Here is a 23,464-nt window from a genome sequence, read left to right on the forward strand (position 1 = left end):
TGCCCATCTTCAAGAGGGCCGCAGGTTCGGCATACAGGACTAGGTCCTAGTGACCATGGATTCCAGCCTTTGAGGCTGGGAGGCAGTCACACAGGGAAGAAATTTCCAGGGACTTTGGTCAAGTCAGGTTATTTCCCTACACATAAATATTCTGGACCTGAGGGCCATTTACAATGCCCTGAGGCCGGCAAGGCCTCTGCTTCAAAACCAGCCGGTACTGATCCAATCAGACAACATCACGGCAGTCGCCCATGTAAACCAACAGGGCGGCACAAGAAGCAGGATGGCGATGGCAGAAGCCACAAGGATTCTCCGATAGGCGGAAAATCATGTGTTAGCACTGTCAGCAGTGTTCATTCCCGGAGTGGACAACTGGGAAGCAGATCTTCTCAGCAGACACGACCTCCACCCGGGTGAATGGGGACTTCCTCCAGAAGTCTTCCAATAGGATTGTACACCATTGGGAAAGGCCACAGGTGGACATGATGGCGTCCCGCCTCAACAAAAAGCTATAAAAGATATTGCACCGGGTCAAGGGACCCTCAGGCGATAGCTATGGACGCTCTGGTAACACCGTGGGTGTACCAGTCGGTTTATGTGTTCTCCCCTCTGCCTCTCATACTAAAGGTACTGAGAATAATAAGAAGGCGAGGAGTAAGAACGATACTCGTGGATGGCCAAGAAGAGCTTGGTACCCAGAACTTCAAGAATTTATATCAGAGGACCCATGGCCTCTGCCACTCAGACAGGACCTGCGGCAGCAGGGGCCCTGTCTGTTCCAAGACTTACCGCGGCTGCGTTTGTCGGCATGGCGGTTGAACGCCGGATCCTGAAGGAAAACGGCATTCCGGAGGAAGTCATTCCTACGCTTACTAAAGCCAGGAAAGAGGTTACAGCAACTCATTATCACCGCATATGGCGAAAATATGTTGCATGGTGTGAGGCCGAAAGGGCCCCAACAGAGGAATTTCAACTAGGTCGATTTCTGCATTTCCTGCAAGCAGGAGTGACTATGGGCCTTAAATTGGGTTCCATTAAGGTACAGATCTCGGCTGTGTCGATTTTCTTTCAAAAAGAACTAGCTTCAGTACCTGAAGTTCAGACATTTATAAAAGGAGTGCTGCAGAGTCAGCCCCCCGTTTGTGCCTCCTGTGGCACCTTGGGATCTCAACGTGGTGTTGAGTTTCTTAAAATCACATTGGTTTGAACCACTAAAAAACCGTGGATCTGAAATATCTCACGTGGAAGGTGGTTATGTTATTGGCCTTGGCTTCTGCCAGGCGAGTATCAAAGTTGGCGGCTTTGTCTTGTAAAAGCCCTTATTTGATTTTCCATATGGATAGGGCAGAATTGAGGACTCGTCCCCAGTTTCTCCCAAAGGTGGTGTCAGCGTTTCACCTGAACCAGCCTATTGTGGTGCCTAGGCTACTAGGGACTTGGAGGACTCCAAGTTGCTAGACGTTGTCAGGGCACTGAAAATATATGTTTCCAGAACGGTTAGAGTCAGAAAATCTGACTCGCTGTTTATCCTATATGCACCTAACAAGCTGGGTGCTCCTGCTTCTAAGCAGACTATTGCTCGTTGGATTTGTAGTACAATTCAGCTTGCACATTCTGTGGCAGGCCTGCCACAGCCAAAATCTGTCAATGCCCATTCCACAAGGAAGGTGGGCTCATCTTGGGCGGCTGCCCGAGAGGTCTCGGCTTTACAATTTTGCCGAGCAGCTACTTGGTCAGGGGCAAACACGTTTGCAAAAATTCTACAAATTTGATACCCTGGCTGAGGAGGACCTGGAGTTCTCTCATTCAGTGCTGCAGAGTCATCCGCACTCTCCCGCCCGTTTGGGAGCTTTGGTATAATCCCCATGGTCCTTACGGAGTTCCCAGCATCCACTAGGACGTTAGAGAAAATAAGAATTTACTCACCGGTAATTCTATTTCTCGTAGTCCGTAGTGGATGCTGGGCGCCCATCCCAAGTGCGGTTTATCTGCAATACTTGTACATAGTTATGGTTAACTAAATCGGGTTATTGTTGAGCCATCTGTTGAGAGGCTCTATTGTTTCATACTGTTAACTGTGTTTCATATCACGAGTTGTACGGTGTGATTGGTGTGGCTGGTATGAGTCTTACCCGGGATTCAAAATCCTTCCTTATTGTGTACGCTCGTCCGGGCACAGTACCTAACTGAGGCTTGGAGGAGGGTCATAGTGGGAGGAGCCAGTGCACACCAGGTAGTCTAAGATCTTTCTAGAGTGCCCAGCCTCCTTCGGAGCCCGCTATTCCCCATGGTCCTTACGGAGTTCCCAGCATCCACTACGGACTACGAGAAATAGAATTACCGGTGAGTAAATTCTTATTTTCTCCACAGCAAGCTGCAGAGAAGCTGCTCCCCGGACTCTACCCTGCTGAGCAAGTACAGAGTGCAAAAAAGAGGGTGGGGGGGGGGCACATTTAATTGGCGCAGTGAGTGTATTATTTATTCTATAAAAGAGCGCTGTACAGTCTCAGTCTGGGATTTTATTCCAGTGTCCAGTGGCGCTGGGTGTGTGCTGGCATACTCTCTCTCTGTCTCTCCGAAGGGCCTTATTGAGGGGCTGTCCCCATAATTGTATATCCCAGTGTGTGTGGGAGTGTCAGTACGTGTGTGTCGACATGTCTGAAGCGGAAGGCTCGTCTAAGGAGGAGGTAGAGCAGGTGATTGTGGTGTCTCCGTCGGCGACGCCGACACCTGATTGGTTGGATATGTGGAATGTTTTAAATGCAAATGTGAATTTATTACATAAAAGATTGGACAAAGCAGAGTCCAGGGAAAAAGCAGGGAGTCAATCCATGGCTTTGACTGTGTCACAAGGCCCTTCGGGGTCTCATAAACGTCCCCTTTCCCAGATAGCTGACACTGATACTGACACGGATTCTGACTCCAGTGTCGACTATGATGATGCAAGGTTACACCCAAGGGTGGCCAAGAGTATTCATTATATAATTATTGCAATAAAAGATGTTTTGCATATTACAGAGGACCCCTCGGTGCCTGACACGAGGGTATGCATGTTTAAGGAGAAGAAACCTGAGGTAACCTTTCCCCCATCTCATGAGCTGAACGCTTTATTTGAAAAAGCTTGGGAAACTCCGGACAAGAAACTGCAGATTCCCAAGAGAATTCTTATGGCGTATCCTTTCCCCGCACAGGACAGGTTACGGTGGGAATCCTCGCCCAGGGTGGACAAGGCTTTGACGCGGTTGTCCAAAAAGTTGGCGCTACCGTCTCCAGACACGGCAGCCCTCAAGGACCCTGCTGATCGCAGACAGGAGACTACCTTAAAATCAATTTATACACACACGGGTGCCTTGCTGAGACCGGCAGTAGCGTCGGCATGGGTATGTAGCGCAATAGCAGCATGGGCAGATAACTTGTCATCTGACATTGACACCCTAGATAAGGATAGCATTTTATTGACCTTGGGTCATATTAAAGACGCAGCGTTATATATGAGAGACGTTGGGCTGTTGGGTTCAAGAGCCAATGCCATGGCAATTTCTGCTAGGCGAGCCCTGTGGACCCGCCAATGGACGGGTGATGTCGATTCAAAGAGACATATGGAAACTTTGCCTTACGTTTTATTTGGAGAGGGCCTCGCGGACCTGGTTTCCACAGCTACCGCGGGTAAATCTTCTTTTTTGCCTTATGTTTCCCCACAGCAAAAGAAAACACCTCAATATCAGATGCAGTCCTTTCGGTCACATAAGTCCAGAAGAGGTCGGGGCTCGTCCTTCCTCGCCAGAGGTAAGGGTAGAGGGAAAGAATGCTTGCTACGGCTAGTTCCCAGGAACAGAAGTCCTCCCCGGCTTCTACAAAATCCACTGCATGACGCTGGGGCTCCACTGCAGGAGTCCGCACCGGTGGGGGCACGTCTTCGACTCTTCAGCCAGGTCTGAGTTCTGTCAGATTTGGATCCTTGGGCGATAGAAATTGTATCCCAAGGCTACAAACTGGAATTCGAAGAAGTGCCTCCTCGCCGATTTTTCAAGTCGGCTTTGCCAGCTTCTCCCCCAGAGAGGTAAATAGTTTTAGCTGCAATACAAAAGCTGTGTCGACAGCAGGTGATTATCAAGGTTCCCCTAATACAACAGGGGAAAGGGTACTATTCAACCCTATTTGTGGTCCCGAAACCGGATGGCTCGGTCAGACCCATTCTGAATCTAAAATCCCTAAACCTGTATCTAAAGAGGTTCAAATTCAAGATGGAATCTCTCCGGGCAGTGATCTCCAGCCTGGAAGGGGGGGATTTTATGGTATCACTAGACATAAAGGATGCATACCTTCATGTCCCCATTTATCCCCCTCATCAGGCGTACCTGAGATTCGCTGTACAGGATTGTCATTAGCAGTTTCAGACGTTGCCGTTTGGGCTGTCCACGGCCCCGAGGATTTTCACCAAGGTAATGGCGGAAATGATGGTGCTCCTACGCAGGCAAGGAGTCACAATTATCCCATACTTGGACGATCTCCTGATAAAAGCGAGATCGAGTGATCTGTTGCTGAAAAGCGTGTCACTCTCCCTGAGAGTGCTGCAGCAACACGGCTGGATCCTAAATCTGCCAAAGTCGCAGTTGATTCCAACATATCAGTGGGACCTTCTGGACAAGTGGTCGGGGTCCCATCTACAAATACAACAGAAAATAAGCTTGTCCCCCAGGGCCAGGGTGTCTCTCCTGTGGTGGCTGCAGAGTGCTCACCTTCTAGAGGGTCGCAGGTTCGGCATTCAAGACTGGGTTCTGGTAACCACGGACGCGAGCCTCCGAGGATGGGGAGCAGTCACACAAGGAAGAAATTTTCAGGGACTGTGGTCAAGCCAGGAGGCTTGTCTACACATCAACGTGCTGGAATTAAGGGCCATATACAACGGCCTACGACAAGCGGAGACTCTTCTTATCGACCTACCTGTTCTGATTCAATCGGACAACGTCACAGCAGTGGCTCATGTAAACCGCCAAGGCGGGACAAGGAGCAGAGTGGCAATGGCGGAAGCCACCAGGATTCTTCGCTGGGCGGAAAATCACGTAAGCGCGCTGTCAGCAGTCTTCATTCCGGGAGTGGACAACTGGGAAGCAGACTTCCTCAGGAGACACGATCTCCATCCAGGAGAGTGGGGTCTTCATCAAGAAGTTTTTTGCAGAGATAACAAGTCGTTGGGGGCTTCCTCAAATAGACATGATGGCGTCACGCCTCAACAAGAAACTTCGGAGGTATTGTTCCAGGTCATAGGACCCTCAGGCTGTAGCGGTAGACGCCCTGGTGACACCGTGGGTGTTTCCGTCGGTCTATGTCTTCCCTCCTCTTCCACTCATCTCAAAAATAATGAGAATCATAAGACGAAAAAGAGTCCAGACAATACTCATTGTTCCGGATTGGCCTCGAAGGGCCTGGTATTCAGATCTTCAGGAAATGCTCACAGAAGTTCCGTGGCCTCTTCCTCCCAGGGAGGAACTGTTGCAGCAGGGGCCCTGCGTGTTCCAAGACTTACCGCGGTTACGTTTGACGGCATGGCGGTTGAACGCCAAATCCTAACTAGGAAAGGTATTCCGGGGGAAGTCATCCCTACTCTGATAAAAGCTAGGAAGGAGGTGACGGCGAAACATTATCACCGTATCTGGAGGAAATATGTATCTTGGTGTGAAGCCAAGAATGCTCCTACGGAAGATTTCCACCTGGGCCGTTTTCTACAGACAGGAGTGGATATGGGCCTAAAGTTAGGCTCCATTAAGGTGCAGATTTCGGCCCTGTCAATATTCTTTCAGAAGGAATTGGCTCCTCTCCCAGAAGTCCAGACTTTTGTAAAGGGAGTGCTGCACATGCAGCCTCCTTTTGTGCCCCCAGTGGTGCCATGGGAGTTACAGTTCCTTAAGTCACACTGGTTTGAACCTCTTCAAACAGTTGAGTTAAAATTTCTCACTTGGAAAGTGGTCATGTTGTTAGCCTTGGCATCTGCGAGGCGGGTGTCCAAATTGGCGGCTTTGTCTCACAAAAGCCCCTATCTAATTTTCCATGTGGATAGAGCAGAGTTGAGGACTCGTCCTCAATTTCTGCCTACGGTGGTTTCATCGTTTCATATAAACCAACCTATTGTGGTGACTTGGAGGATTCCAAGTCTCTTGATGTAGTCAGGGCCTTAAAAGTTTATGTAGCCAGGACGGCTCGGGTTAGGAAAACAGAGGCACTGTTTGTCCTGTATGCAGCCAACAAGGTTGGCGCTCCTGCTTCTAAGCAGACTATTGCCCGCTGGATCTGTAACACGATTCAGCAGGCTCATTCTACGGCTGGATTGCCGTTACCAAATTCGGTAAAGGCCCATTCCACTAGGAAGGTGGGCTCTTCTTGGGCGGCTGCCCGAGGTGTCTCGGCATTACAACTTTGCTGAGCAGCTACTTGGTCGGGTTCAAACACTTTTGCTAAATTCTATAAGTTTGATAGCTTGGCTGATGAGGACCTCATGTTTGCTCAATCGGTGCTGCAGAGTCATCCGCACTCTCCCGCCCGGTCTGGAGCTTTGATATAATCCCCATGGTCCTTACGGAGTCCCCAGCATCCTCTAGGACGTAAGAGAAAATAAGATTTTAAACCTACCGGTAAATCTTTTTCTCCTAGTCCGTAGAGGATGCTGGGCGCCCGTCCCAGTGCGGACTAAATTCTGCAAGGCTTGTATATAGTTATTGCTTACATAAGGGTTATGTTACAGTTTTGATCAGTCTCTGGCTGATGATGTTTTGTTTCATACTGTTAACTGGTTCGTATATTCCATGTTGTACGGTGTGGATGGTGTGGGCTGGTATGTATCTTGCCCTTAGATTAACAAAAATCCTTTCCTCGTACTGTCCGTCTCCTCTGGGCACAGTTCTTTAACTGAGGTCTGGAGGAGGGGCATAGAGGGAGGAGCCAGTGCACACCCATCTAAAGTCTTTAGAGTGCCCATGTCTCCTGCGGAGCCCGTCTATACCCCATGGTCCTTACGGAGTCCCCAGCATCCTCTACGGACTAGGAGAAAAAGATTTACCGGTAGGTTTAAAATCTTATTTTTTCAGTGGATTAGCTCTTTGGGGTGTAGTTGGATACGTGGATTTCTAAGGTAACTGCGGGGAAATCCACGTTTCTGCCCTCTAAGGCCCCACCGCCTAGATGTTCCTACCCGGGCAGTCTTCCCAGTCCTTTCGGTCTAACAGATTTAAATCTAGAGCCAGAGGTGCCTTCAGTGCGGCTGGAGGTACCAGAGGGTAAGACAAGAAAACCGGCAATCGCAGGTTCTTAAGAGAGCACCAGTTCAGCTTCCACTAAGGCCTCAGCATGACGGTGCCCACCCACCCCGAGGGGATCTCGAGGTGGGAGCTCGGCTCTTTCACTTCAGCCGCATCTGGGAAAGCTCCTGCCAGGATATCTGGGTGAAGGACCTCATTTCTCGGCTACAAGCTGGAGTTCGGCGTCGCTCCTCCCCAATGATTTTTCAAATCAAGCTTACCAGCTTTGGAGGATACGCGTGTTGCGCTGCAACAGGCCATCCTAAAGTTGGTCCAGTCCCAAGTCATTGCTCCAGTCCCAAGTCATTGCTCCAGTGCCACTGCAACAACATGGAAAGGGTTACTACTCTAACCTGTTTGTGGTACCGAAACCGGATGGTTCGGTAAGGCCCATTTTGAATCTAAAATCCTTGAACCCTTACCTAAAGGTTTTCAAGTTCAAGATGGAATCCTTGCGAGCAGTGATTGCGGGCCTGGAAGAACGGGAGTTCATGGTCTTACTGGATATAAAGGACGCCTATCTCCATATCTCAATTTGGCCACCTCACCAGGCTTACCCGAGGTTTACCCTGCTGAACGATCACTACAAGTTCCAGGCACTAACCTTCAGCCCGTCCACAGCTCCGAGGGTGTTCACGAAGGTGATGGCGGAGATAATGTTCCAACTCCGGGTCCAAGGGGTCAATATTGTACCTTACCTGGACGATCTCCTGATAAAAGCAAGATCCAGGGAGCTTTTATTGCTCCAGATAGACTGCACTATCCAACTTCTGTCACACCATGGGTGGATCCTCAATTCAAAGAAGTCCCACCTGGAGCCAACTCAGCGGCACCTGTTCCTGGGAATGTTGCTGGATACTGTTGCCCAGAAAGTGTTCCTCCCAGAGGACAAAGCGAGAACACTTCAGGAGATGGTCCGAATGGTTCTCCGGCCTACTCGAATATCCATCCATCTTTGCATAAGATTGTTGGAGAAGATGGTTGCCTCTTACTAGGTGATCCAGTATGGAAGGTTCCATGCCAGAACATTTCATTTGGATCTCCTGATTAAGTGGTCCGGATCACATCTTCAGATGCACCGGATAATACAGCTGTCACCTCAGGCCAGGATTTCCCTCCTGTGGTGGCTGCAGTCCTCCAACCTACTGGAAGGCCGAAGTTTCGGGATTCAGGATTGGATCCTCCTCACGAACAGGGCAGGTGCTCTGCCCACGAAGCCCTACTTCCGATTAACATTCTGGAACTTCGGGCGATCTACAGTGCTCTGATTCAGGCCTCCCCCTCTGCTCAGGGATCACGCAATCCAAGTATAGTCTGACATCGCCACGGCAGTGACGTACATCAATCGACAAGGGGGGACAGAAAGCAGGGCCTGCATGCGAGAGGTGTCAGAGACTCCTCTGGGCAGAAAAAAATGCAAGAGCACTGTCCGCAATCTTCATTCCGGGAGTAGACAACCGGGAAGCAGACTTCCTGAGTCATTACGATCTCCACCCGGGAGAGTGGGGGCTTCACCATCAGGTGTTTCAGCAGATCATCGACCAGTGCAGGCTGCCCACAAATAGACATCAACAAGAAGCTTCGTTGGTATTGCTCACAAACCAGGGACCCTCAGGCGAGGGCAGTAGATGCACTGACGTCGCCTTGGCCTTACCGGCAGGTCTACCTGTTTCCTCCGATTCTATTGCTCCCAAGGGTGCTAAAGCACACCAGGAATTAAAGAGTCCTGGCAATTCTGATTGCCCTGGATTGGCCTCGGAGGGCGTGGTACGCGGAACTTCTGGACATGTCCATCGAAGACCCTTGGCCTCTGCCACTTCGAAGAGATCTTTTTCAACAAGGACCGTTCGTCTACCTGGACTTACGGCGGCTTCGTTTGACGGCACGGAGGTTGAGCGGAACATCCAAGCTCACAAGGGCCTTTCCAAAAAGGTTATTGCTACCATGGTTCGGGCCAGGAAACCTGTCACGTCAAAACACTATCATCATATCTGGAGGAGATATGTCTCTTGATGCGAGGACCGCACGTATCCGCATGCGGAGTTCAACTTGGGATGTTTCCTCAGTTTCCTGCAGGCTGGTGTGGATAAGGGCTTACGTCTGGGATCCATTAAGGTCCAGATTTCAACTCTCTCAATTTCCTTCCAGAAGAAATTGGCAGTATTGCCAGAAGTTCAGACCTTCTTGCAAGAGGTGCTTCACATTCAACCTCCTTTTGTGCCACCCACGGCACCCTAGGATTTGATTGTAATGTTGTAATTTCTACAGTCCTCCTGGTTTGAACCTCTGATGATGGTAGAAGACAAGTACCTCACGTGGACGACAGTGATGTTATTGTCCCTTGCTTCTGCTAGGCGTGTCTCAGAATTGGGGCCCTTATCGTGTAAAAGCCCCTACTTGGTCTTTCACAAGGACAGAGCGGAGCTCAGGACTAGGCAGCAGTTCCTGCCGAAGGTCGTCTCTGCTTTCCACTTGAATCAACCTATTGTGGTTCTGTCCAGTTCTGATGATTCTGCTCCTCCGGAGGCATTGGATGCTGTGCGAGCCTTGAAGATCTATGTCAAGAGAACGGCTCGGATCAGAAAGACGGATTCCTTGTTCGTGCTATATGATTTGCAAAAAAAGGGTTGCCCTGCTTCAAAGCAGTCCATTGCTTGTTGGCTTAGGCTTACTATCCAGCAGACCTATGTGTCAGCAGCCTTACCTGTTCCACAGTCTCTAAAGGCCCACTCTACAAGATCGGTGGGGTCTTCCTGGGCTGCTGCCCGTGGAGTCTCAGCCTTGCAACTGTGCCAAACTACTACCTGGTCGGGGAAGAACACCTTTGTGAAGTTCTACAGGTTTGATACCCTGGCCAAAGAGGATACCCAGTTTGGGCAGGCGGTGCTGCAGAAGTCTCCGATTATTCCCGCCCATTCTGGAAGCTTTGGGACATCACCATCGTACTATATTCCCCCAATATCCCTTATGGATGCTAGAGAAAATAGGATTTTAATTACTTACCGGTAAATCCTTTTCTCGTAGTCCATAAGGGATTTTGGGTGGCCGCCTCTGTGCGGTTACTTTTCTGCAGGTTATCTCTTCTATGGTTCCCTGTTCAGCTGTTGCTGTTTTGTTACTAGCCGTTGCTGGTCGTTATGTTATTGGTTTGATGGTGTGTAAATCTCACCACTCTTTGGGGGTGATTCAGACCTGATCGCACGCAGGCGGTTTTTTGCAGTGCAGCTATCAGGTAGTTGCTGCCTACAGGGGGTAATTGCTGTGCCGGAGTGCGATCGCTTGTGCAGAGAGCTGCACAAACAAAAGTTTGTGTAGTCTCTGCACAGCTCAGGACTTACTCAGCCGGCCAGGAGCTGACGTCGGGAATCCTCCCTCCAAACGTCTGGACACGCCTGCGTTCTCCCGGACACTCCTTAAAAACGGACAGTTGACACCCACAAACGGCCTCTTCCTGTCAATCTTCTTGTGATCGCCGGTGCGATCGCTTTCTTAGTTAAATCTGTCTCTGTCCGGCGATCCCCGTCGCCGATTCGCCTGCGCATTGCGGAGCATGCGCAGTTCAGACCCGATTGCACCGCTGCAAAAAAAGCTAGCGTGCGATCGGGTCTGAATGACCCCCTTTGTTGTATGTTCCTTCTCTCAAGTATGTCCTTTCTCCTTCATTCACTGTTTTACCTATAACTGCCTCTGTGAGGAGGCGTAGAGGGGAGGAGCCAGCACACCTAGTTGAAGAAAGTGAAAGTGCGCTGGCTCCTTTGGACCCGGTCTATACCTCATCGTACTAAGTCTCCCCAATATCCCTTATGGACTCCGAGAAAAGGATTTACCGGTAGGTAATTCATATCCTATTTTCTCTGACGTCCTAGTGGATGCTGGGGACTCCGTCAGGACCATGGGGATTAGCGGCTCCGCAGGAGACAGGGCACAAAAATAAAGCTTTAGGATCAGGTGGTGTGCACTGGCTCCTCCCCCCATGACCCTCCTCCAAGCCTCAGTTAGGTTTTTGTGCCCGTCCAAGCAGGGTGCAATCTAGGTGGCTCTCCTAAAGAGCTGCTTAGAAAAAGTTTTTAGGTTTTTTATTCTACAGTGAGTCCTGCTGGCAACAGGCTCACTGCAACGAGGGACTTAGGGGAGAAGAAGTGAACTCACCTGCGTGCAGGATGGATTGGCTTCTTAGGCTACTGGACACCATTAGCTCCAGAGGGATCGAACACAGGCCCAGCCATGGAGTCCGGTCCCGGAGCCGCGCCGCCGACCCCCTTGCAGATGCCGAAAAGTGAAGAGGTCCAGAAACCGGCGGCAGAAGACTTTTCAGTCTTCATGAGGTAGCGCACAGCACTGCAGCTGTGCGCCATTGTTGTCACACACTTCACACCAGCGGTCACGGAGGGTGCAGGGCGCTGCGGGGGGCGCCCTGGGCAGCAATGAGAATACTTTGTTCTGGCTAAAAAATACATCACATATAGCCCCTGGGGCTATATGGATGTATTTAACCCCTGCCAGGTCTCACACCGGAGAAGAGCCCGCCGAAATAGGGGGCGGGGCCTATCTCCTCAGTACACAGCGCCATTTTCCTGCTCAGCTCCGCTGTGAGGAAGGCTCCCAGGACTCTCCCCTGCACTGCACTACAGAAACAGGGTAAAACAGAGAGGGGGGGGCACTTTTTTGGCGTTTTTTGATATATTAAGCTGCTATAAGGGAGACAACACTTCTATAGGGTTGTTCCTATATATTTATAGCGCTTGGGTGTGTGCTGGCAAACTCTCCCTCTGTCTCCCCAAAGGGCTAGTGGGGTCCTGTCTTCGATAAGAGCATTCCCTGTGTGTCTGCTGTGTGTCGGTACGTGTGTGTCGACATGTATGAGGACGATGTTGGTGTGGAGGCGGAGCAATTGCCGGTAATGGTGATGTCACCCCCTAGGGAGTCGACACCGGAATGGATGGCTTTGTTTATGGAATTACGTGATAATGTCAGCACATTACAAAAATCAGTTGACGACATGAGACGGCCGGCAAACCAGTTAGTACCTGTCCAGGCGTCTCAGACACCGTCAGGGGCTGTAAAACGCCCTTTACCTCAGTCGGTCGACACAGACCCAGACACGGACACCGAATCTAGTGTCGACGGTGAAGAAACAAACGTATTTTCCAGTAGGGCCACACGTTATATGATCACGGCAATGAAGGAGGCTTTGCATATCTCTGATACTGCATGTACCACAAAAAGGGGTATTATGTGGGGTCTGAAAAAACTACCTGTAGTTTTTCCTGAATCAGACGAATTGAATGAAGTGTGTGATGAAGCGTGGGTTAACCCCGATAGAAAACTGCTAATTTCAAAGAAGTTATTGGCATTATATCCTTTCCCGCCAGAGGTTAGGGCGCGCTGGGAAACACCCCCTAGGGTGGATAAGGCGCTCACACGCTTATCAAAACAAGTGGCGTTACCGTCTCCTGAAACGGCCGCCCTCAAGGATCCAGCGGATAGGAGGCTGGAAACTACCCTGAAAAGTATATACACTCATACTGGTGTTATACTGCGACCAGCCATCGCCTCTGCATGGATGTGCAGTGCTGGGGTGGTTTGGTCGGATTCCCTGACTGAAAATATTGATACCCTAGATAGGGACAGTATTTTATTGGCTTTAGAGCAATTAAAGGATGCTTTTCTTTATATGCGAGATGCTCAGAGGGATATTTGCACTCTGGCATTGAGAGTAAGTGCGATGTCCATATCTGCCAGAAGAAGTTTATGGACGCGACAATGGTCAGGTGATGCGGATTCCAAACGGCATATGGAAGTATTGCCGTATAAGGGGGAGGAATTATTTGGGGTCGGTCTATCGGATTTGGTGGCCACGGCAACAGCCGGGAAATCCACCTTTTTACCTCAGGTCCCCTCCCAACAGAAAAAGACACCGTCTTTTCAGCCGCAGTCCTTTCGTTCCTATAGGAACAAGCGGGCGAAAGGACAGTCATATTTGCCCCGAGGCAAAGGAAAGGGTAAGAGAGTGCACCAAGTAGCTTCTTCCCAGGAGCAGAAGCCCCCCCCCCCCGGCTTCTGCAAAGCCCTCAGCATGACGTTGGGGCTTTACAAGCGGACTCAGGGGCGGTGGGGGGTCGACTCAAGAATTTCAGCACACAGTGGGCTCACTCACAGGTGGACCCCTGGATCCTGCAGATAGTATCTCAGGGTTACAGGTTGGAATTCGAGAAGTCTCCCCCTCGCCGGTTCCTAAAGTCTGCTCTGCCAACGTCTCCCTCAGACAGGGCGACGGTATTGGAAGCCATTCACAAGCTGTATTCTCAGCAGGTGATAGTCAAGGTACCCCTCCTACAACAGGGAAAGGGGTATTATTACACACTATTTGTGGTACCGAATCCGGACGGCTCGGTAAGACCTATTCTAAATCTGAAATCTTTGAACCTGTACATACAAAAATTCAAGTTCAAGATGGAGTCACTCAGAGCAGTGATAGCGAATCTGGAAGAAGGGGACTTTATGGTGTCCCTGGACATCAAGGATGCTTACCTGCATGTCCCAATTTGCCCTTCACATCAAGGGTACCTCAGGTTCGTGGTGCAAAACTGTCATTATCAGTTTCAGACGCTGCCGTTTGGATTGTCCACGGCACCTCGGGTCTTTACCAAGGTAATGGCCGAAATGATGTTTCTTCTGCGAAGAAAAGGCGTATTAATTATCCCTTACTTGGACGATCTCCTGATAAGGGCAAGGTCCAGGGAACAGCTGGGGGACGTAGTAGCACTAACCCAAGTAGTGCTGCAACAGCACGGGTGGATTTTGAATTTTCCAAAATCTCAATTGACCCCGACGACACGTCTGCTGTTCCTGGGAATGATTCTGGACACGGTTCAGAAAAAGGTGTTTCTTCCGGAGGAGAAAGCCAGGGAGTTATCCGAACTTGTCAGGAACCTCCTAAAACCAGGGAAAGTGTCTGTGCATCAATGCACAAGAGTCCTGGGAAAGATGGTGGCTTCTTACGAAGCGATTCCATTCGGCAGATTCCACGCACGAACTTTTCAGTGGGATCTGCTGGACAAATGGTCCGGATCGCATCTGCAGATGCATCAGCGGATAACCTTATCGCCACGGACAAGGGTGTCTCTTCTGTGGTGGTTGCAGAGTGCTCATCTGTTAGAGGGCCGCAGATTCGGCATACAGGACTGGGTCCTGGTGACCACGGATGCCAGTCTGAGAGGCTGGGGAGCGGTCACACAGGGAAGAAACTTCCAGGGAGTATGGTCAAGCCTGGAGATGTCTCTTCACATAAATATACTGGAGCTAAGAGTGATTTACAATGCTCTAAGCCTGGCAAAACCCCTGCTTCAGGGTCAGCCGGTGTTGATCCAGTCGGACAACACCACGGCAGTCGCCCACGTAAACAGACAGGGCGGCACAAGAAGCAGGAGAGCAATGGCAGAAGCTGCAAGGATTCTTCGCTGGGCGGAAGATCATGTGATAGCACTGTCAGCAGTGTTCATTCCGGGAGTGGACAACTGGGAAGCAGACTTCCTCAGCAGACACGATCTACACCCGGGAGAGTGGGGACTTCATCCAGAAGTCTTCCACATGATTGTGAACCGTTGGGAAAAACCAAAGGTGGATATGATGGCGTCTCGCCTCAACAAAAAACTGGACAGGTATTGCGCCAGGTCAAGAGACCCTCAGGCAATAGCTGTGGACGCTCTGGTAACACCGTGGGTGTTCCAGTCAGTGTATGTGTTTCCTCCTCTGCCTCTCATACCAAAAGTACTGAGAATTATACGGCAAAGGGGAGTAAGAACGATACTCGTGGCTCCGGATTGGCCAAGAAGAACTTGGTACCCGGAACTTCAGGAGATGCTCACGGAAGATCCGTGGCCTCTACCTCTAAGACGGGACCTGCTTCAGCAGGGACCGTGTCTATTCCAAGACTTACCGCGGCTGCGTTTGACGGCATGGCGGTTGAACGCCGAATTCTAAGGGAAAAAGGCATTCCGGAAGAGGTCATTCCTACACTGGTAAAAGCCAGGAAGGAGGTGACTGCACAACATTATCACCGCATTTGGAGAAAATATGTTGCGTGGTGTGAGGCCAGGAAGGCCCCCACGGAGGAATTTCAATTGGGTCGATTCCTACATTTCCTGCAAACAGGATTGTCTATGGGCCTCAAATTGGGGTCCATTAAGGTTCAAATTTCGGCCCTGTCGATTTTCTTCCAGAAAGAATTGGCTTCAGTTCCTGAAGTCCAGACTTTTGTAAAAGGAGTACTACATATACAGCCCCCGGTTGTGCCCCCAGTGGCTCCTTGGGACCTTAATGTAGTTTTGGATTTTCTCAAATCCCATTGGTTTGAGACGCTCAAATCGGTGGATTTGAAATATCTTACATGGAAAGTAACCATGCTACTGGCCCTGGCTTCAGCAAGGAGAGTGTCAGAATTGGCGGCTTTATCGTATAAAAGCCCATATCTGATTTTCCATTCGGACAGGGCAGAACTGCGGACGCGTCCTCAGTTTCTGCCTAAGGTGGTGTCAGCGTTTCACCTGAACCAGCCTATTGTGGTGCCTGCGGCTACTAGCGATTTGGAGGATTCCAAGTTGCTGGACGTTGTCAGGGCATTGAAAATATATATTTCAAGGACGGCTGGAGTCAGAAAATCTGACTCGCTGTTTATACTGTATGCACCCAACAAGCTGGGTGCTCCTGCTTCTAAGCAGACGATTGCTCGTTGGATTTGTAGCACAATTCAACTTGCACATTCTGTGGCAGCCTAAATCTGTCAAGGCCCATTCCACAAGGAAGGTGGGCTCATCCTGGGCGGCTGCCCGAGGGGTCTCGGCATTACAACTCTGCCGAGCAGCTACGTGGTCGGGGGAGAACACGTTTGTAAAATTCTACAAATTTGATACCCTGGCTAAAGAGGACCTGGAGTTTTCTCATTCGGTGCTGCAGAGTCATCCGCACTCTCCCGCCCGTTTGGGAGCTTTGGTATAATCCCCATGGTCCTGACGGAGTCCCCAGCATCCACTAGGACGTCAGAGAAAATAAGATTTTACTTACCGATAAATCTATTTCTCGTAGTCCGTAGTGGATGCTGGGCGCCCATCCCAAGTGCGGATTGTCTGCAATACTTGTACATAGTTATTGTTACAAAAAAATCGGGTTGTTATTGTTGTGAGCCGTCTGTTCAGAGGCTCCTACGTTTGTCATACTGTTAACTGGGTTCAGATCACAAGTTGTACGGTGTGATTGGTGTGGCTGGTATGAGTCTTACCCGGGATTCAAAATCCTTCCTTATTGTGTACGCTCGTCCGGGCACAGTATCCTAACTGAGGCTTGGAGGAGGGTCATGGGGGGAGGAGCCAGTGCACACCACCTGATCCTAAAGCTTTATTTTTGTGCCCTGTCTCCTGCGGAGCCGCTAATCCCCATGGTCCTGACGGAGTCCCCAGCATCCACTACGGACTACGAGAAATAGATTTATCGGTAAGTAAAATCTTATTTTTGGATGTCCTCAGTGTTTGAGTCCTGCAAGGATGAAGGTAAAAAGGGATTTTTGTACTCATGTTGCAAATTCTTTTCTCCAAAATACATAGGGGACACTTGGCAGGGCCTCCCCTAATGCTCCTAATTCTGTTTTATTTTATTTTAGTTCTTGTTTGGACAGTGGTTTTTCTCACGTCAGTTGTTTATACTCTTACTTTCCTTTGGGCTTTGTTAATAAAAAACTTGAGGCTGGCTGTAGGCAAGATGAGGGTGGAGTTAGAGAGGTGGAGGACCCTGATTTTCCAGTAGTAATTCTAAAAGTGTCGAAAAGCTTCTGCTTGTATTTCTAGTATTCCAGCTGCTTTGGTTACTTATCACTGTATTCTTGGGTACTTATCACTGTATTCTGTATTCTTAAGCTGAAACTGGGTAGTTTGGCAGCCCATTGGCCTGATAAGGGCATTGGACACACCAGCAGTAATTCTACATCTTTCAAGTAATGTGTTCACCCCCTCTTGAAAGCAGCATTAGTTCTATTGGCAATTTTCAGAACTATTGACCTCTATGTTAAATGGATTTTCAATGCACATGGGCTTTGGCGAAAACCGTGCAGAGTAACGCAGCAGCCCGAACAATTTCTGTGTGCATGTGTCTGTTTGACAAGAGTGTCATATAGCTACCATGTGCCATCTAAATGCTTGGATTGTCAACACATTGGCCTAACCCCATGCTCCATGCTTCTAAAGGTTGCCACAGGCCTCCTGTTCAAGCTATACTCATTTGATCAGTTTTATATAATGACAAATATCTTAACTTCTGGCATGGAACAGCCAGACGGTCGGCATGCCGACCAACAGGGACTATTCCCACTCGTGGGTGTACCGCCGCAAGGGGCTCTGTTGCGCTCCCCTCCCCCACCCCCACCTGCCGGCCATCTAAGAGCTGGGATCCCGCCGTTGGTATGGTAACCGGCGACACACAAAACCAACCCTTCTAAACAAAGTGAAATTACAGGTGTATGCTGTCCCAATAAAACATAGACAATATTGTAAATGTGTTCTGAAATGCAAAAGGTAATAGAGGTCATAAATCATTTTTAAATCAGCGTAACAATAAATAGTGCAGTGAAAGTTAGTTCCGTTATACATAGAGCTTCATTGTCGGTTGGGTCTTCTATGCTCCAAAACTCTCGAGTCTGATGTTTGTGAAGGTTGTATGCATGTATAGGGCACTGTGGACTCGCATATAGGTATCCTGATGGTATCTGGTGTGTGGGGGAGACGGCTTTGTAACTGCTGACAGCCCAGCGAGGGATTAATGGTACAGGTTGAGTCTCCCTTATCCAAAATGCTTGGGACCAGAGGTACTTTGGATATCGGATTTTTCCATATTTTGGAATAATTGCATACCATAATGAGATATCATGGTGATGGGGCCTAAGTCGAAGCACAGAATGCATTTATGTTACATATACACCTTATACACACAGCCTGAAGGTAATTTTAGCCAATATTTTTTATAACTTTGTGCATTAAACAAAGTGTGTGTACATTCACACAATTCATTTATGTTTCATATACACCTTATACACACAGCCTGAAGGTCATTTAATACAATATTTTTAATAACTTTGTGTATTAAACAAAGTTTGTGTACATTGAGACATCAAAAAACAAAGGTTTCACTATCTCACTCTCACTCAAAAAAGTCCGTATTTCGGAATATTCCGTATTTCGGAATATATGGATATGGGATACTCAACCTGTATATGAATATAGTCAATAAAAAGCATTTTAGCGCATTATCCTTTTATGTAAAGTTCTCTAGTTTATTATAAGCACACAACGGGTTCAGAATCATGTAAAACATTTCTTTATTGCTACTACCAGACCGGGGCTTGTGTGCCAGCAAGTAAGAGGATAAGATGCAAGTATCCTTTGCAGACGGGGAGCTCGGGAACGCCCGTGGTACTTGCTGTGCCCACTGCTCCCAAAGATTCCCATTTGCTTCATCTTTGCCATACAGACAGGATACTGTTGCCGTAGCTAATTTACTTCTCATTCTTCCTTTCTGCAGTCATGTTACAGAGGGACGACCGCATAAGACTAACTGGGAGGAGCACTCCGGAGAAAAGGTTTCCCAGAACTGGGTCCATCAGGGAGCTGGCGGAGAGCCTGCCCAAAATCTGAGACACAATGAGTCGCAGATTCCATCTTTGCTGTCCATGGCCACTAGAAACCACATGGATATCACCACCCCACCGCTGCCACCAGTGGCCCCTGAGGTTTTACGAGTGGCAGAGCATAGACACCGTCGTGGTCTTATGTATCCATACATCTACCACGTACTCACAAAGGTATGTTACAATAACATATGTGTAAGTAACATGTTTGTGCAAGTGCGATACTAAGCTGTGGCTAGTAAAGGTCATCTGTAAGGGATTGCACAATTTTACCTTTATCTCAATGTGTGTTGCCTCGACAGGGCGAGATTAAACTGCCTGTATGCATAGAGGATGAGTGCAACACTGATCTCCCTCCTGCTGCCATTCTCTTCCGCCCATCACGCCAGTACGTTTACGGAGTACTGTTTAGCTTGGCTGAGACTCAGAGGCGGCTGGAGCGGCTAGCCATGCGCCGGCGCCTGCCTGTGGACGGTGAGGGAATTGTTTTCATATGCATTGTTATTACGTAGTCGCAACTGGTTTCACTATTATTTGCCATTGTTTGATGCTGCATCTTTACTATATGTTTGTGGTTATACAGCTTTCAGCATTTCTCAACATTTAAGAGTAGAATAGTTGATTCTATTTCTAGTACATGAAGAAACGAGAACAAATGTGACGCTTGTTTGTTCCCTCTATCGACTAGTTTATTTTTCTATCGCTCAGTCTAAATCCTTTGTTCTGCTAAGCTGCCTTGTCTGAAACCTAATCTTCCTAAGGATATTTTCGTCTACTATTAGTCGTTCGCTGCTTACCCTGCTTAGTTGCCTTCCTTAAGTAATTTATTTTGGTAACCGTCCCAAATTAGAACGTAGCTTTGATGGATCATACTTTGCTTTTGTGTAGGCTCGGAACCTTTCAGCCTTTCGTGTGATGCATATCACTTGCTAGTGATACTGAGAAGCAACAGTTAGTTACATCCAAACTCACTCTGACATCTGGGGGCTGATTGAGGCGGGCAGATCCTGATGCAAACAACGTATGCACAGTGAGGAATTAACGCATTTTACCGTATCTCCGTCCTATGCATACAGAATTCATTTGATCTGTCTTTGGGAAAAAGGGCGTTTCAGGGGCGGCAGCAATTTTAGCTTGTAAAACTGTCCCGACTTGTGGGCGTGTATTTAAAGCTCCGTGAGATTCTTGGTTGTTCATACGGGGAAGGGAAGCCAGTTTTTGGCGGCTCTGTGCATCTAACATGGGGGTCATTCCGACCCGTTCGCTTGCTGCAGTTTGTCGCAGCGATCAGGTCAGAACTCCGCATGCGCCGGCGCCGCAGTGCACCGGTGCATGGCAGCCGTCGTTACCTAGCGATCGCCTCTGAGACAGAGGCGGTTGCTAGGCATGAGGGGGCTGAACGGCGGTGTTAAGCCGCTGTTTAGGGGGAGCGGTCCGGCCAATGCAGGCGTGGCCGGACCGTTCGGGGGGCGGACCGCAGCGGTTGCGTGACGTGTCAGCTGCTGCGGCCAGCGGGAGTGGCGAGTATCTCCCGGCCAGCCGCAGGAGCTGCTCTTGCCGGGAGTTACTCCTCAAATACAAAGGCATCGCCGCTATGCAATGCTTTTGTATTTGTGCGGGGGGGGGGGGGGGGGGGGGGGGCGGCACTGACATGCGGGGCGGACTAGCCCTGTGCTGGGCGTCCCCCCGCATGTCTGAGTTTACGATCGTAGCTGTGCTAAATTTAGCACAGCTACGATCAACTCGGAATGACCCCCATTGGCTGGTGCAAGTGTTATTACTAATTATGACAGTTGCCGTAGTGTAAAATCAATGAGCAACACCGGTTTAGGAGTGCAGGGTTGCAGCTTGTCGCATTAGCCTAAGGGTAGGAAAACGCTTTCGTGGCTGCCCACAACTGCACCTCTTTGCATGCGAGTCAAAATCAGCCCTCTTACGTAGCGAGGAATAGCATATGTTTTTGGAGATCACCAATGCATTTATATTTTTGTAGTGGAAACTTTTTAGCCTGTTCATCAATAGCCCAAATCCTTCACTTTAACCATGTATGATCCCTCAGTTGTTTCACACACTTGGTTTAGGCAACATGTGACTCTGCAGTTGTTGTTTAGTGTGGCTGACCAGCCTGTTATTTGGCTGAGTTAAACCTATATTGAACATAAATTCTGTGCCTTTGCCTGTTCAGTTCCGCCAATGATAATCAAGGAATGGTCCGCCTACAAAGGGAAGTCTCCTCAGACTCCAGAGCTGGTGTCCGCCTTGACCTTCAGAGAATGGACATGTCCCAATTTAAAGAAGCTATGGCTTGGCAAAGCTGTAGAAGACAAGAACCGCAGAATGAGAGCCTTCTTGGCATGTATGAAGTCGGACACTCCCAGCATGCTAAACCCGGCCAACGTCCCGACTCACCTCCTCCTAATGTGCTGCGTACTGCGGTGAGGAGAAGCGCTATTCTGCTGTACAGAATTGGGAGGGGTTGGCGGGTTGGCCCCTCAAGAAAGGAAGGATTCACAGCCTCCTGTCATTTGCAGGTACATGATGCAGTGGCCTGGAGGAAGGATATTACTTAGACATGAGTTGGATGCGTTCTTAGCACAAGCTGTTTCTGCGCAGCTATATGAGCCAGACCAACTGCAGGAGCTTAAGGTAAGAGCCAGATAGAGTTCCGGGCTATGAATCTACTACAGCATGCGGTGGCCTACAGAAAATGTATTACCATCAGTATGTCTGGTTTCTGTGTGCCCTACATTAATACACTGATATCGTTAAGCAGATTGAAAAGCTGGATGCCCGTGGTGTACAACTTGCTGCTCTCTTCATGAATGGGGTGGATACTGCACTTTTTGCCAATGATGCCTGTGGACAGCCCGTCCCCTGGGAGCATTGTTGCCCTTGGATTTACTTTGATGGGAAGCTGTTCCAGAGCAAGCTGATCCGAGCAGGCCGGGAGAAAGTCCCTTTAATTGAACTGTGTGACGGTCAGGTAAGAGAAGCATCTTGCAGGAAGATATGCCTTGTGCTTGCAGAGTGAGGGGGAGATTGAATTCTCTGCATCAATCCCGCTGCCATGCTTGGCTGCGCACATCACCATGTATGACGCCAAACATCAGTCATTTGGCTGCGCACCTTTACTGGGTGTGAGGGAAAACAAAGATACTGGTCGCTTAGAGCCTTCCCCATCCATTCTGGAAGGCACCCTACGGAGAATTGAGTCTCCCCCTGAGAATGCTAAAACTGGGGCTCCGTAAATTGTCTTGTGCATATAACGGGTGCCCATCAAGTTGCCTGCCGACCACCCTTGTGAGACGCCTCCACAAACAGGATGTAGTTATGTGACCGGCGGACACATTACCAACGGCTACATCCCGCCCCCCTCTAAATCCTGACAGTTGGCATGCAGACTAGCAGGGACTATTCCCACTCATGGGTGTCCACAACAAGTTGCTTGTTGTGCTCGCTCCACATCCCCCCCCCCACCCCCACCCCCAGGCCAGCATTCCGCCGCTGGGATCCCGCGGTCAGTATACAGATCGCCAGGATCCCCAGCGGCGGTAACGCATACCCAACCCCCGCAAACTAAAAGGACACCTAGGGGTATGGGAGGGTGGAGGCATCTGAACAGGTGCACTGTCCTAAAGTGTAAATGGCACTTGAAAGCCCAACCTCCTACCACTTCTTCATATAACCTTTTCAGTTTATTTTTCTTTATGGCAGACAAGAATGTTATGGGTCATTGGCATTGTGTTCACATGTGTACACCCTCTCCCATCCATTTATCATCGGGACATTCATCTCTGGTTTCTTATGTAACACAGTCTGGCTATTGTATACACTGCTCCCAGAATGCATGGATCCCATTAATGAGCACAGATCAGTTCATGATCTCCATTACTGGGATTATATTGGTCTGATATAAATATATCAAATATTAGTCCATTTTAGTCAGACTAGGCTGTTTTAGTAGGGCCCTACCCGATTTTTAAAAGGCAAAATGCGCCCAGCCCCTTTAGCAGCTCCCTGCTGCCGCATGAATTGATGGCGTGCGCACGGCATCTATTCACATTAAATGGAGCTCTTGGGGGAAGCCCAGCACCTCCATAGGTGCCGGACTGCCCTCAAAAGTGACGCCTTTTTCAAGCGTGCACACATGCTACAAGCCTGGCACCCCTGCTCCCTGTCCTGCCAGAATCTTGGGGAGAACACTATATAAGCTATGGCTTGTAAATGATTGCCACTTTAATAAACCTCCGAGTTCGGCCGACAACCTGCACCTCCGGCCAACTCGGACGGCGTTACATCCGTCCCGTAGTGTTCATTCTAGCACCCTGCACCTGAACAAACCGTGCAGTTCCTCTTTCCTGCCTGGGTTGTCGCTCCCTGCTCTGGAGCTTCTATCTCTTGTATGTATCGCAGTGCCGAGATACAGGCCAGAGTGCGCAAGAAGCATCGGAGCAAAGAGCGACACCCCAGGCAGAAATAGGAACTGCACGTGTTGTGTGGG

At 49.3% G+C, this 23,464-nt stretch overlaps 1 protein-coding gene across 1 annotated transcript in view; it reads left to right on the forward strand.

Annotated features, from left to right (window-relative positions):
• Nucleotides 1-23,464, forward strand: part of FAM120C (family with sequence similarity 120 member C) — a 127,997-nt gene that overhangs the window by 41,569 nt on the left and 62,964 nt on the right. Inside the window, exons 8-12 of the mRNA XM_063936371.1 lie at nucleotides 18,858-19,137; nucleotides 19,266-19,437; nucleotides 21,149-21,398; nucleotides 21,495-21,609; nucleotides 21,737-21,946. Of these exons, the coding sequence (XP_063792441.1) occupies nucleotides 18,858-19,137; nucleotides 19,266-19,437; nucleotides 21,149-21,398; nucleotides 21,495-21,609; nucleotides 21,737-21,946 (1,027 nt within the window). The remainder of the gene's footprint in view (nucleotides 1-18,857; nucleotides 19,138-19,265; nucleotides 19,438-21,148; nucleotides 21,399-21,494; nucleotides 21,610-21,736; nucleotides 21,947-23,464) is intronic.

This window comes from Pseudophryne corroboree, chromosome 8 (assembly GCF_028390025.1).
Source record: "Pseudophryne corroboree isolate aPseCor3 chromosome 8, aPseCor3.hap2, whole genome shotgun sequence".
In the NCBI taxonomy this organism is placed as follows: Eukaryota; Metazoa; Chordata; class Amphibia; order Anura; family Myobatrachidae; genus Pseudophryne; species Pseudophryne corroboree.